The sequence below is a fragment of the Acanthisitta chloris genome, unplaced genomic scaffold, assembly GCF_000695815.1.
Source record: "Acanthisitta chloris isolate BGI_N310 unplaced genomic scaffold, ASM69581v1 scaffold2482, whole genome shotgun sequence".
Taxonomy (NCBI): Eukaryota; Metazoa; Chordata; class Aves; order Passeriformes; family Acanthisittidae; genus Acanthisitta; species Acanthisitta chloris.
In genome coordinates, this window is record NW_008660861.1 from 58,728 (window position 1) to 71,401 (window position 12,674).

Sequence of the window (12,674 nt, forward strand, 5' to 3'; positions counted from 1 at the left end):
CTAAGCTCCATTCCAACCCCTAAAATTCTATGATTCTGTGTCAGTCTCTTCTGCATTACATCAGGCAGTGCTTCCAGTTTTGAAAGGTGCTGGTGCACACAGGGCACAGGGGAGAGCAGGTCCTTCCACATGTGTCTCCTCAGTGTCTGCAAAGGTCACGTTAAGTCATGGTTCTACCATTTGGCACTTGATTAGGTGTTCCATGCATACTTCGAGATATGGGATGTTTTAAAGCCAGATTTGCTATTTAAATAAGAGGTTTGCCTTAATTAGCTGTTATAAATTACAAGCAAGAAGGAATGATTTATTGCTTATAATTAGAAATGAGTTACGAAGGGGAATGTTGGTAATCATAAAATGAAGCTTGGAATACATTGGTTTCCAGATGCTGCCAGGGAAAGTGCACTTTAATCTATGATAGACCAGGCACAAGGGAGAATTCAGTCATCCACCTTTATTCTTGATGGATTGCTTGTGTGAATCTGTAGGTACCTGTATTTGCCTGTGTGGTCGTGTGAGAGGAGCTGAGCTTGCAGGGTGGGGTGTGCTACCAGAGATGGAGGAAGAGGTGAGATAGTATTTTGCCTGGCATGATTTTCATCCTTGTGATGTCTGCAGGAAGGATCTAGCTATTGATCTGGCACCACCTTTGGCTATAACAGCCTCAGTGGATTGTTCTCAGAGACTGCAGGTTACTGAGATGCTTTCCTTTTTATCTTTTCCCTCATTAGAAGTTTTTATGAGGTCGAGATTGATCTGAACACCCGTTCAGAGGCAAATATCTGTAATCCTCCTTGCCTGAGTGGGAAAAACAGATCTGCAGCAGAAACAGACTGCAATGCCACCACTGAGAACCTTTCAATAGCACAGTCCTTCTGTGGAGATGATAATGTGTTCGTTTAACTTCTGAAATTCCATTTCTGTAACTATAGTTTCAAGCACCATTTTCGAATCACTTACATTTGCCTGCTAGCAATGGTCCTTTCTGCCGCAGCACACACATCCTGCACTGTCCTGTGTGGAACACAGTCCAGATGTGTGGACTGGCACCACAGGAGTTGCCTCACCCCATGTTTGAATAGTGACACTGCCATTAGACTTGCTTAACCAGGATCATTATCATTACTCATTTGCCTCCATTAAAATGCTTCATAGCTTCCTTGTTTTAAGTTGTTTTTCTCAGCAAGGTGCAGATTTGCCTTGCTGCCATCATTTCATCTGGAAACATTTCCATGGTGAAAGGAATAGCAGATTTTCAACTAATCCTCTCCTGACCTGTGGAGAGATGAGCTCATCAGTATCTTTATTGACAAACCCAGGAAGAAGGTGTGACAACCAGAAATATTAGATCAGTCAGCCTGTCTTGTCCTGGAGCAATTGTAATTTCCCATGGTCTGCAGTAATTTCCTTTGGAAGCAGATCTGTGCAGAGATTGTTTTGGTTCTGCTGCAGGAGCATAATTTCATTGGGTACATCTGAGGTGGCCTTAGATGTCATTCTTTTCATTTTTGCTGTTGAAAAACTGTTGGTTTAGTCAGTGGGAAGAACAGTAAGTTGCTATTTTACAGCACCTAATGGAGGACTGAGTGCTGCAGCTACACAGAGTATTGCCTGCTCTGAGTCGGGTTAGTGGAGGCAGAGTCGGGTTAGTGAAGGCAGAATTGGGTTACTGAACACAGATGCCATGGCCTTTGCCCCTCTCTTAAAGGCCTGAAAGAGGTGTTCAGCTCACGATGTATTAGCAAAGTTCCAAAGTGTTGGTCCCTCAGTGCTCAGGCCTGGGTTTGCTGGAAGAGGCTGATCTCATTAGTGCTGACGATGTTCTCAGCACTGCATTGTCTGGTGCTGTGCTGATGAAAGCAAAACTCATCTCATCCTGCATGAAAGAGGACTGAGTGGGAATCAGAAGTGAAAACAGGGTCTCATTTCACTCTAGTTTTTGTTGTCACTTTGGCTTTGCTTTTCTTCTGCTTGAAATGGCTCTTTCCATAGTGTTGCTTGCTTGGAAAAGGGAGGAAAACACTGTTGGTGCAGTTGGAGTTGACGCAGGGTTAGCAGTAGCTGGCTCAGGTGTGTGGTACCATCCAGGAGGGCTCAGACTCTCAGCCACATCCAAACAGGTGGAGGCACTGGAGTGAACCAGCTCCAAATACACCCTTTGTGTGTGAGCTGAGCTTGTTGGGTGTGGACATGCCCTGGGTGATGCTGTCTGTGGGTGTATCTGGACCTCTCAGGTGGCACAGTGAGCCCCCAGCCCCTGTCCTCGGGGCATCGTGCAGCTGTTGTGGGTGCCACAACCAGCCGCGGCTGGGCCAGTGCTCTCCAGTTCCTCTAGAGGGGAGGGAGCAGCTCGTGTGAGCGTTCCCAGCTCTCAGCTGGCTGTCCCTGTCGAAGGTGGTGAGATCTGCAGCTGGAGTTGCTCCAGGGTTGTGGTCGTCCTTGCAGTCTCTGTTTTGCCCACTGGAAAAGAGCAGTGGTCCAAGTCCAGGAAGGTCACTCCTTGTCCTGACTGGGTGGCAGAATGGTGATTGGTCTCTCCTGACCCTGTTGTGTTCCCAAGAAGAGCGTTCAATCCAACAGAGAGGTAATTCCCAGCTTTCCAGTAAGGATAACACTGGCAGTACCTAATTAAAGGGCACTCTTAGCCTGAATGAACGTGGATATTAATTTCCTTCTCACGCAGATGTCTGGTAAACTGACCCCCGAGGCAGAGCCATCTGGCCTCAGGTGGGAGGAGGGTCTGGGCTGGCGTGGAGGGCCTGGACGGTCTGTCCGAACCGGTCCCACAGCTCTCCTGTGCCCGGCTGTGGAGGGCTGTGCAAGGACAGATCAGAGCCATGGGCAGGTCTGGGGTGACCCGACTGCACTGCAGCCCTGTGGGCTCTGCTCTGCCCCTGCTCCCAGCATGTGTTCTGGGCCCACCCGTGTACGGCATTAGCATGGGCAGAAAGCAGCAACAGTTCCCTACTTGGATGGACTCAGAACTCAGCACAAAACAGAGCTTGGGGTGAGTGTCCAGATGACCTGCAGGATTGCACTGAGGAGGTTGTTGTAGTGCTGTCAGTGTTTTGGTGGGAGAGCAGCCTGATGCCAGGGAGGTGTGCTTGTTTCCTCTCCGCATTCCTTCTGCTCGGTGTTCCGTGCCGTGTGCTCTTTTGTCATTAAATAATAAGCAAAATAAAACCGGTTGTTTGTCACAGCCAGCTTGTTTTGCAGAGAACGTGCTCACTTTGAGACTTCAGTCTGTGATCTCCAGCCCTGTCAGGAGCTGTTACAGTGAGGCTCCTTGTAAACTGTTGAGCCGGAGGACGAGCCCAGCTGTTACTGCGCGCCGTGGTTCTGCGGGAGCAGCGTCTGATGCCGTCAAAATCATCTGCTCCCAGTGCTGTGTGTGTTGGCTGACATGAGTATGAGTAGATCTGCATAATTGTCACAGTAGTTTGAAGTGTGGATACAGCACTTGAGGCTGTGTGAAGTCTTTCCTGTCCCCTCTCACGGAGCACGTTGCTGTTTGCAGAGTTGCTTGTTCTATTCCTCCCTCCCACAAGGTGCTGCATTAATCTGCAGAGTTCACAAGGAAAATGCCCCAAACTAGAAATTGTCATCACCAGTGAACGGCTGACACGCTCAGGAGGAGCAGGAGCCCCATTGCTTCCCAGTCGCATTACATCTTACATTGAGGCTGTCGTCACTTTGGCATTGTGGAACTGTGTCCTAGTGTAGGTAGTATTGTTGTTGAGAGGCCTTGAGGACCTCAGTTCATCTGGGCTTGGACGGAGAGGATTTTTCATGGGTAGTGTGTGTCCCCTGGTAGCCTTTGACAGAGGTTGAGTCAGGCACAGTAAAAGTTGGATGGGATACTTCAGTTACTTGTTTTTTCAAGGTGCTTTTATTCCCTTTGACACTCAGACCTACCCCAGCCCTGAAGCAGTCATGCTCTTCCCCAAGGACACTGCTTCCACCCTCAGGTGCAGCCAGGCAGCAGGAGGACCCTGGATCTGCAGCCTTGGCAGCCAGTGATCCACTGCTCCATGTGGCTGGTGTGGCAGCAGCTGCTCTGGTTTAAGGAGCTCAGGACACTGGGACACTTGAGAAACAGAACAGCACCCCAGTGCAAACCCTTCCCGAGTGGCTGTATGCAGTAAGAGTTGGGTTCTCCACAGGCATGAGGAGAGACAGGGGAGTTACCTGTTTATAGCTTTTGTGACTGCAGTTTGCACCACAGCCATTGGTTCGGTAGGGAAATCGGGTTTTGTCTCATGGGTGATGGTTTTACCTTGGCCCAGCTTTCATGGCAGCACAGTGAGCCAGGCTGTGCCCCCCAGGTGAGGAGGGACCTCTCTGGATCTGCACTGCAGCAGGAGCAGGATCCAGCTCACCACTTTGGGATGCATCCCCCAGCCAAGGGAGAGGCAGCAGTGCCCAGGTGGGATGGTGGGAATGGAGTGAGGATGTGGTGTGAGCAGCTCCTGTGGAACAGAGGTGCAGCTTTCATTTCAGCCTGGCTCTGAGTCTCCCTTGCTGCTGAGGAATGGTGTAGAAGGGCTCTTGGATTTAGCACTAAAGTTTTTGCAAATAGGCTTTTCATAAGCCTGAATCTTTTTATTTTCATTAGGGGACCATTTTAATTAAAATGAAACTGGAATGTTTACTCTTTGCTTCCTATAGCTGATTGTTTTCTTCACTATGTGAGCACATGTATTATCTGCTCTAAAAGAAATGTCAGCAGTTTCTGATTGCCTTGTGAGTCTTACTCAACAGCTTGATTTTAATTGGGGGGAGGAGACATTTCAGGGTGCTCCATGGAGGTCTGGTGGCTTTGGGTAGCAGGGCAGAATAGGTGCTATCTTTGGTACAGTGGTAATTGCAATAGTCACGACTACTGCTTTAGAATAAAAATCCTTCATTTCTTACCCCTTTTGGTTGTTTTTTTAGTCATGGCAACTAAATACAACCTGTTTGGTAGTTAGAATCCTTCAGTCATGTAACGTTTTGGCTCTGCTGCATCCATGGCTGTAACAGAGTGGTTGTTGGGGAGCAGTGGCTGAAGGGAAGGAGGTAGATTTAAACTTCAGAAGAGGGTTTCTGATGCTGAGGGTGGTGAAACACTGGCACAGCTTGCCCAGAGAGGTGGTGGATGTCCCATGCCTGGAAACATCCAAGGCCAGGTTGGATGAAGCTCTGAGCAGCCTGAGCCTGGTGGAAGATGTCCTGCCCATCACAGGGGGTGGACTGGGTGGCCTTGAAAAGTGAAGGTTCTACAGTTCAGGTTGGATAAAGGAAAGAGAAGGCCAAGCACACAGGGAGAAGTGCATCCATGCCTTCAGGTACATTCTGAACCCAGAATTCCACCAGGATTTGTAGGTAGTAGATATTTATGTGGGTCAAGAGCATCTCTGGCTTGGAATCTTTGATAATTATGCAATATGACAAGAAGTATCCGTAGCAGAACAGTGTGTTCTGGATTCATCAGTGGCTCAGCCCTTGCCACATCCCCTTGGCCTCTGTTTTGATCTGCTGTGAGAAGGCTCCCTGAACTACTTGAGCTGCTGAAATGCCTCCTGTGTCCTGCAAAGCCTTTCAGAAATGATCGGTTTCTGAACATTTTCAGAGCTTAGCCAATATCTTGCGTGTCTTCTCCATCAGAGATAATGATCCTAGCCTCCCCTGCTCATTCTCTGGGGTTTTGTTTCCTCCTGCTGATTATTCAAACTAAATAAATAGGTAGGAAAATAACCAGTTCCTGCGTGTTAGCAAGGAGGAATGACGAAGAGAAAAATGAGAGGAAAAATGCTGCTTATCATAAAAGGCTGTTTCTCAGGAGACATAAATTGGTATTCATTAAGTTGTTTGCCTAGACTTAGTTAAAAGACATACTTGAGGGGCTGTCTGAGCAGAGTTTCGGCAGAAAGAAGTCATCCTCTTCGTGCCCAGATAAACCCAGATGAGGAGGAGAGACTGGAAAGTAAGTGAATGATGGATTGAGAACAGCCTGCAGAGCAGTGAGAAGAAACAGACTCTGAGATGCTTCTCAGTAGTGATAACATGGAACAGTTAGCTGTAGAGTAATCCTGGTCCCTCTTCTCTCACTGGATATTCAGGTCTTTTTCACAGCTGATGCAGAATTCATTTTCTGCCGTTTCTCGCTCGGGGAGTTCAGGGTCCCCTGGTTTGTGCTGGTGGTTTCTGTAGCTGGAGGTTAGTGCTCACCCGTGATGATTGTGGTGTGCTGCAGGTGTGATCTCACTGATGTCCTCTGTGCATCACCAGTTACAGGGGAGCAGTGCAGAGCAGTGCTAGGGATCAGTGTGGCTCAGTTTTGCCATGTCTGCATTCCTCCCAAAAAGCAGCTTCCTTTTGCCTGTGTGCTCTGTGACCAACCCTGTGTCCCACAGCCCTCGGGGCTGGGCTGGGGCTGCACCTCGGGGGGGGAGGTTTGGCTGCTCTGCTCCTTGACTGGCATCTGTTCTTGTTGTCCTGGGCTGGGCAGACGCTTCCAGGGAATGTGGGTATTGGTTATTGTGGAGCCTGTGGCTCTGTGCTTCTTGGCTTGGATCAGTAGAACAGTAACTGCACAGCACAACACTAGCAAAGTGCTTTCACTGGGACAGTGAATACTGTCAGACTCTTGTGCATAGGGCAACTTTGCTGATGTTTATGTTTTTTCTTTCCTTCTTTGCAGGTTAAGACCCTTGATTTCAACCCAGTTTGCTAAAAAAGCTGCCACTGAAGAGGTAGGTAAAGTCCAGCACGTCTCTTAGTGGAACAGGTGGAGTTTGGGAGTTCCCCAAGAGCTGTTCTCAGCCTGGGTCTGATTGTGAGGATGAGAGGGAATGGGCATAAGCTGGGACAGGGCAGAGTCAGATTGGATGTGAGGAGAAATGTTTTCCCTGTTGTGGTGTTGAGGCCCTGGGATATTGCCCAGGGAGGTGGTGCAGTCACCATCCCTGGAGGTGTTTCAGAGGTGTCTGGATGTGGCACTGGAGGATCTGGTTTAGGGTTCGGGGGTTCCAGCAGTGACAGGTTAATGGTTGGACTCAGTGATCTTAGAGGTCTCCTCCAACCTTGATGGTTCTGTGGTGCAAAATGCCACTTCTATGCAGCCAGAGCTGACCCCAGGGAAGGGCTGTGGGAGAGCAGTGAGGCCAGACAGCTTATCCTGTGCTGCATGGCTTGAAAATGTGATAGTGCCACAGCAAAGAGTGCCGGTAACTGCTGCTGTCACACTGCACAGAGTACACAGATGCATTTTGTTTGTGGTAAACTGTACTGTATGTCTGAAAGTTCAGTGTCCCAAAGGTGTTTGTATCTGTGCCCCATGGCCCTGTGACTCTGACACCCCTTTGAAGGTGAACCAGGTCCCTGGGGCAGGTTCACATCTCTGACAACTGTCTGTCCATACAAACTCCAGCCCAGGATGTCTGGAAGGGAATTCAGGAAGTTCTATTTAAAGGTGTTGTTTGACCGCTGCCTTACTTCTGAAATAACTAAACCCCAATGATTTTCAGAAACAGTTTGATATCCTGCCTAGGGAAATACATCTCCACTCAGTTGCTGTGCTCATTAGAAAGCCCTGCACACTTTTGGAAGTACAGCAGTCTGGAAGTGGACATGGTAATTAGAAGAAGGTCACATTTTAATTAGCATGGTGCAGTTTTAAAAAATAATGACTCAATTGTGGCTCCTTTGTATTCCCCCACTTTTCAGAGCAGATGGATACTTTTAAGCTTATAAATTGATGCATATTATGATGCTGATTCGTCTCAAACTGTTGTGTCTCTTTCTGCTTATACTGAGATGGACTCAAGTTGGTCACTCTGGAGGCAAAAGCAGTGGTAGGATATACAAACTGGAGGGAAGTTCCTCCAAATAATATGATTAATTTGAGCATTAAAAACTCATGCAAACCTGTCTTTGACTGTTGGAATATCCAAATACTTGATTTTCTATTAAAATTAATGGGTGTCTTTTGCCCTGTTAATGAGCTCTTGGAGCAAACCCTTAGGTGACTTTGAAAAACTCAGGCAGATTCGTTAGGTTGACTGTCATGGTATGTGACAAGTTCAGGAACAGCTTTGATGTCTGAATAATTAGACTATCAACTTTCTGGTACAGGGATTTTCTCTTATGGTGTGTCTCTAACGTGCCTGGAGTTCCAGGGATTCTGGGTGTTGCTGCATCCCCAGTAAATACCTGTATAAATGAATAAATAGAAGTCACTTGCAGCATCGAGTCAGACCTCACTGCTGATGGAGTTGGGGGAGGATGGAGCAGTACAGAGTTGTGTTCTGTAATCCGAAGCCTAAAGCACTGTAGGACTTTCCTCGTGGTAGTAGCCGGAGGAGTTGGGGGTTCCTGTTCTCCTTTGGACTGTTCATTGTTAGGAGAACTTCAGCACTGTCCTTCCCAAGGAAATGGTCCCAGTCCTTTGTTGCTCCTAGCAGGGGAGATGAGTCCCAGTGCTGATATCTGCTGACTAGTGACAGGTGCTGTTAATATTCCCTTCTCAATGTCCCTTATGTGACAAGACAGCATCAATGGTTAATCTTTAATGTTCTTTGAGTTGCCACTAATGGGCTGGGTTTTGTGCCACAACTCCAAATAGTCCAGTACAGAATGGGGGTGAAAAGTGCCCTGTTAGAGCTGATGGAGATCAAACTTATGTGATGTTTCTTCCCTGGATGAGAGAAGGAGGTAGAGCCCTAGACTGAGCACACCACGAAAGTGAGAGCTCCAGAAAGACCAGGGCCTGGGCTGTGTTGCAGGTTCCTGCCCCATTGCCAGACCTCTCCTTAGTGAACTGCAGCCAATATTCCCTGTTCCAAACTCCCTTCTGTCTCCTTGTGTCATTTCCCCCTCCGTACTGTGTCCTGCCCAGCCTTGGAGCAGCTGAGGAGGTGCCTGTGCCGCTCAGGCCCTGCCAGCGATCGATTCACAGGTTGGTGTTTGGAGAGTGTTGTCTGGAGTTTCATGGGTGGTGCTGCAGGTGGCAGAGAGCACGGTCAGCCCAGGGCTCTGCTGGCATAGTAGGTGCTCTCTGCAGAGTGCTCTGTTCCACAGCTCATTGCACCTCTAGATGAATCCGCCCAGAGCTGTCAAAGCCAGTATGTGCTGGGGGCTGCTGATCTGAAGGGCACGTTTTCACCCCCATTACATTGTCAATAAAGCTGTTACTGTGCAACAGGCCTGGCGAGAGTCAGGCACACTGAGGAAGAGGTTGTAGGTTTTCCCAGAGCTCTGCTGAGGAGCCTTCACTCCCAAATTTCTCCTTCCCTTGTGCTTGCAAGAGGATCCTTGTTCTGGTGTTATCGTCACTGGGTACTTCAGTTGCCTGTGAAAACTGGGTGGGTTTGCCTGGCTTCTTTCATTGGCACTTTGATTCAAGCAGCTGAGCCTCTTGCACTGGACATGGACTTGCAGCTCTCCTGTCCCTGTCACTGGGAATCTGCTGAAGTTTTGTGCCAATATTGGGGAAAAAGGAAGGGCTGCCCTACTGTCCTCTCTTCTTGTTCTGCAGGTGACCTTTCCAAATGCACAGGCAGGAGCCCCTGATGTAGAAAAACCAGCAGCTGTGCTGGTGGAGAGTGGCCCAGTAGCTTACAACCCTGAGGAAGAGGTGGAAGAGGAGGAGGTGGAAGAAGACGACGATCACTGCATGAGTGCCCTGCAGCTAATGGGAGGAAATGGTGAGCTGGGATGCTGCCCACGTCACCAGCTGGTGCTGAGGGCAGACTGGGTTCTCCTGCTGTCCCAGAGCTCCTGCTGCCCACTCAGTACTGCGTCTTCCTGTGGGAAAACCTGGGGTCACCCTTGGCTGAAACCTGACCTTCTCAGAGACTCCCCCTGGGCACACTTCACCTCAAGCTCCAGGCTCAGAGGCTTCTCAAGAACAAACGTATTAGGCCTTCTCAGAGCTGGTTTCACTAATGTGGATCTGAGCAGTTCCAGGGTCAAACCCCTTTGTCAGCAGTGTCTGGGCTCGTGGCCCCTGAGCTGAGCCACTCTGCTCCTACAAAGACACCCAGGGATGTGTCTGCCCTGCTGGAGACAGAGTGAATCCCCACTCTGTGTCTGGGGACAGTGTTGGGAGGAGGTGTCTGTGTCCCTGTCAGGAAAGGCACTGGCAGCACAGGATGCTGTTTGGTGCACAGATGTCTGCGAATTTCTCGGGGTCACCCAGCAAAGCCACTCATTTAATTCGGTTTCTGTGCTGGCAGGAAAAGGCAGAATCGTCTCTGTTGTGGCTTTTCCTAGCTGGACCCATCCACATTTATCCTTTATTAGAAACTTCCCCTTGGAAGTTAAGCTTTGAAATCACACAGAATTATTTTTACAAGGAGAGCTGCTAATTATGGGCTGTGACGGCTCAGGATGGGAGTAAGTTTCTACTGAAATGTTATTTACTGCAGAAATCTTTGCAGCACTATTAATTTAGCTTTCACAGGCTGTGTGTATACATTTCACTAACGCGTCTGTTGCTTTTGAATTGATTTCTCCGCTGGAAAATAATTGCTGTACCGTAGGAAAAACAGTTTGTTGCCTGCATTTATTATTAGAATAATGTTCCCAAGGAGAGGGACCCATGTGGGGGAGGTCTGTGGTTATTAATAACCCCCCACAAAAATAGATGAAAGGTCACTGAGCTTTTTTCTTTGTAAATGTTGCTATTTTAAAACCATTCTGAGAACATTCCACTGTTCCTTGTCTGGTCTGGACAGTACCTGAAAAATCTGAGTTAGAAAGTGAAAAGGGAAGGAGCATTCCCAGAACTGGAGCACAGGTGTGCAGAGCTGCTCAGCACAACTCCTTCCTAGCTGCTTTCTCCAAGGAGTTCAGACCTGCCTGGAGCAACTGCACCAGTGGCAGAGGGTGAACTTCACCCACTCGACACCAGTTACTGCAGATTGCACTCAGTTCTGCTCCTGAGCATCTGCCTGGCTCCTTGGGTGAGATGTTGGCCTGTACTGAACATGGAATGCAAAGGTTGATGTTCCTCAGCACTCGTATGTGATGGTTCCTGCAGGTCCAACTGCCAACAGAAGGTGTCTTGTTTTCCCACATTCAGACTCACACAGAGGAGGAACTGGTGCATTAGAAGCACAGATTTGCCTTTGGACACAGCACAGGCTTTACACTCAGCACTGGTTATGGAAACAGAACAGGATGAAAGAGTCTGATCAAAATTTGGAGTTGTTTCTCTAAAAGCAAGTGGATACAGGAGGTGTGAGTCAGATGTGTTGGTCAGGGCTCATCCCACGACCAATTGGTGCTGATGGGAACTCTGAGCTATCTCTGAACTCTGCAGTTGCAGCTTATAAATCCATGAACAGTATAAACAAACCAATGATTTCCTTGGTGCCTGTGTCGAGTGAGCAAGGTGCCTCCTTGTAAATCCATGCTGCTGCTTCTCATCTACCATGTGCCAAACTTCTTGAGACAACCAGGCTCAATCCCCTGAGCCTCTAAATTACACATGGATCTCATGTGTCCATGTGCCAGGTGCTCCCAAGTGAGGGCCCAGTGACGAGGGAGCAGACACATTTACACACACTTGCAGGTGGTTTTATTGCACTGAGGAAAGTACATGCAGGAACTTTTTATTTAGCCCCAAGAAAATACAAGATTTTCAAAGTGCTTGTTTAAGGCAAAACTTGTGTTACACAGCAGGAGAACAACCTGGGAGAAGCAGCAGCTTTGGTGTCTTGCACCTACACAGAGAATTGCATTTGATGTGCTCTGTCTGTGTGTTTCAGATTATGGCTGTGATATGGATGAAGAGGATGGCTATTAGCCCCGTGCACTTTCAAGGGATGTGGACTGTCTTGTTCTCAGCGAATCACCCGTCCTTCAAGCTGTATGAGTAGTGAAAGAAGCTGTCTGTGGTCAGCAAATGTAACCAAACAATCTGTACTTTTGTAAAGCAAATCTGAGGTTGGCACTGAGTCTGGTCAGTTTGCACTGACCTGTAACCCAGCAATAACCAGTTGGGGTTGTACTTGAATTTATTTTTGTTCTGGTGGATCACGGTGGGAGAGTGGATGTTTCCAGAGAACCAGAGGAGGGACAAACCAGCCTGTGTGCAGAGCTCGCCTGGCTGAGCACAGCGTGTCTCTCCTGGCTCTGCTGCAGGCAGGTGGCTGACAGGAGCAGGGGCAAGACAGGGGCAAACCAGCGGCATGGCCTGGTGGTTGTTGGAGTGCAGCAGCATCAGTTATCTCACAGTGCTGTGACTGAAGGAAGGAAACGTTTCCCCCTGCACTGCGAACGTGACCCTGTTCCTGTGTGCAGCCTCCCCTACCCAGCCCTGTCAGAAAGGAGTGACAAGTTGTGTGTTTGCAGGACAGTGTTGGTGTCTCTGAGATGGAGTAAACTCTTCTTTGTATTAATCAATTCATAGGTTGCTTAAAAGCTATGACAACAGGAGGCAAAGTTGGCAGTGAAAAGTCGTTGTCGGCTGCGAGTGCCGCGTGCTTTCCACGGGAGCAGGAGCAGGGCCGGGTAAGGGGTGCAGGGGGAAGCAGCAGTGTGCCCTGCTCTCCTGCTGCTGCTGGGCACCCCAGGGCAGCCAGGGCTCCTTGCTGCTGGCACTGCCACGGGAGAGTCGCTCCAGCCATCTCGGAGGAGCTGCTCTTGCCTGAGTCAGAGCCAGGTCTGCTCCCAGGAGCTACTGAAAG

General features: G+C 48.9%; 1 protein-coding gene across 1 annotated transcript in view; it reads left to right on the plus strand.

The window, feature by feature from the left end:
- Nucleotides 1–11,791, plus strand: part of BRF1 (BRF1, RNA polymerase III transcription initiation factor 90 kDa subunit) — a 69,526-nt gene extending 57,735 nt beyond the window's left edge. Inside the window, exons 10-12 of the mRNA XM_009069972.1 lie at nt 6,683–6,734; nt 9,518–9,686; nt 11,754–11,791. Coding sequence (XP_009068220.1) covers nt 6,683–6,734; nt 9,518–9,686; nt 11,754–11,791 — 259 coding nt within the window. The remainder of the gene's footprint in view (nt 1–6,682; nt 6,735–9,517; nt 9,687–11,753) is intronic.
- The last annotated feature ends 883 nt before the right edge of the window (nt 11,792–12,674 follow it).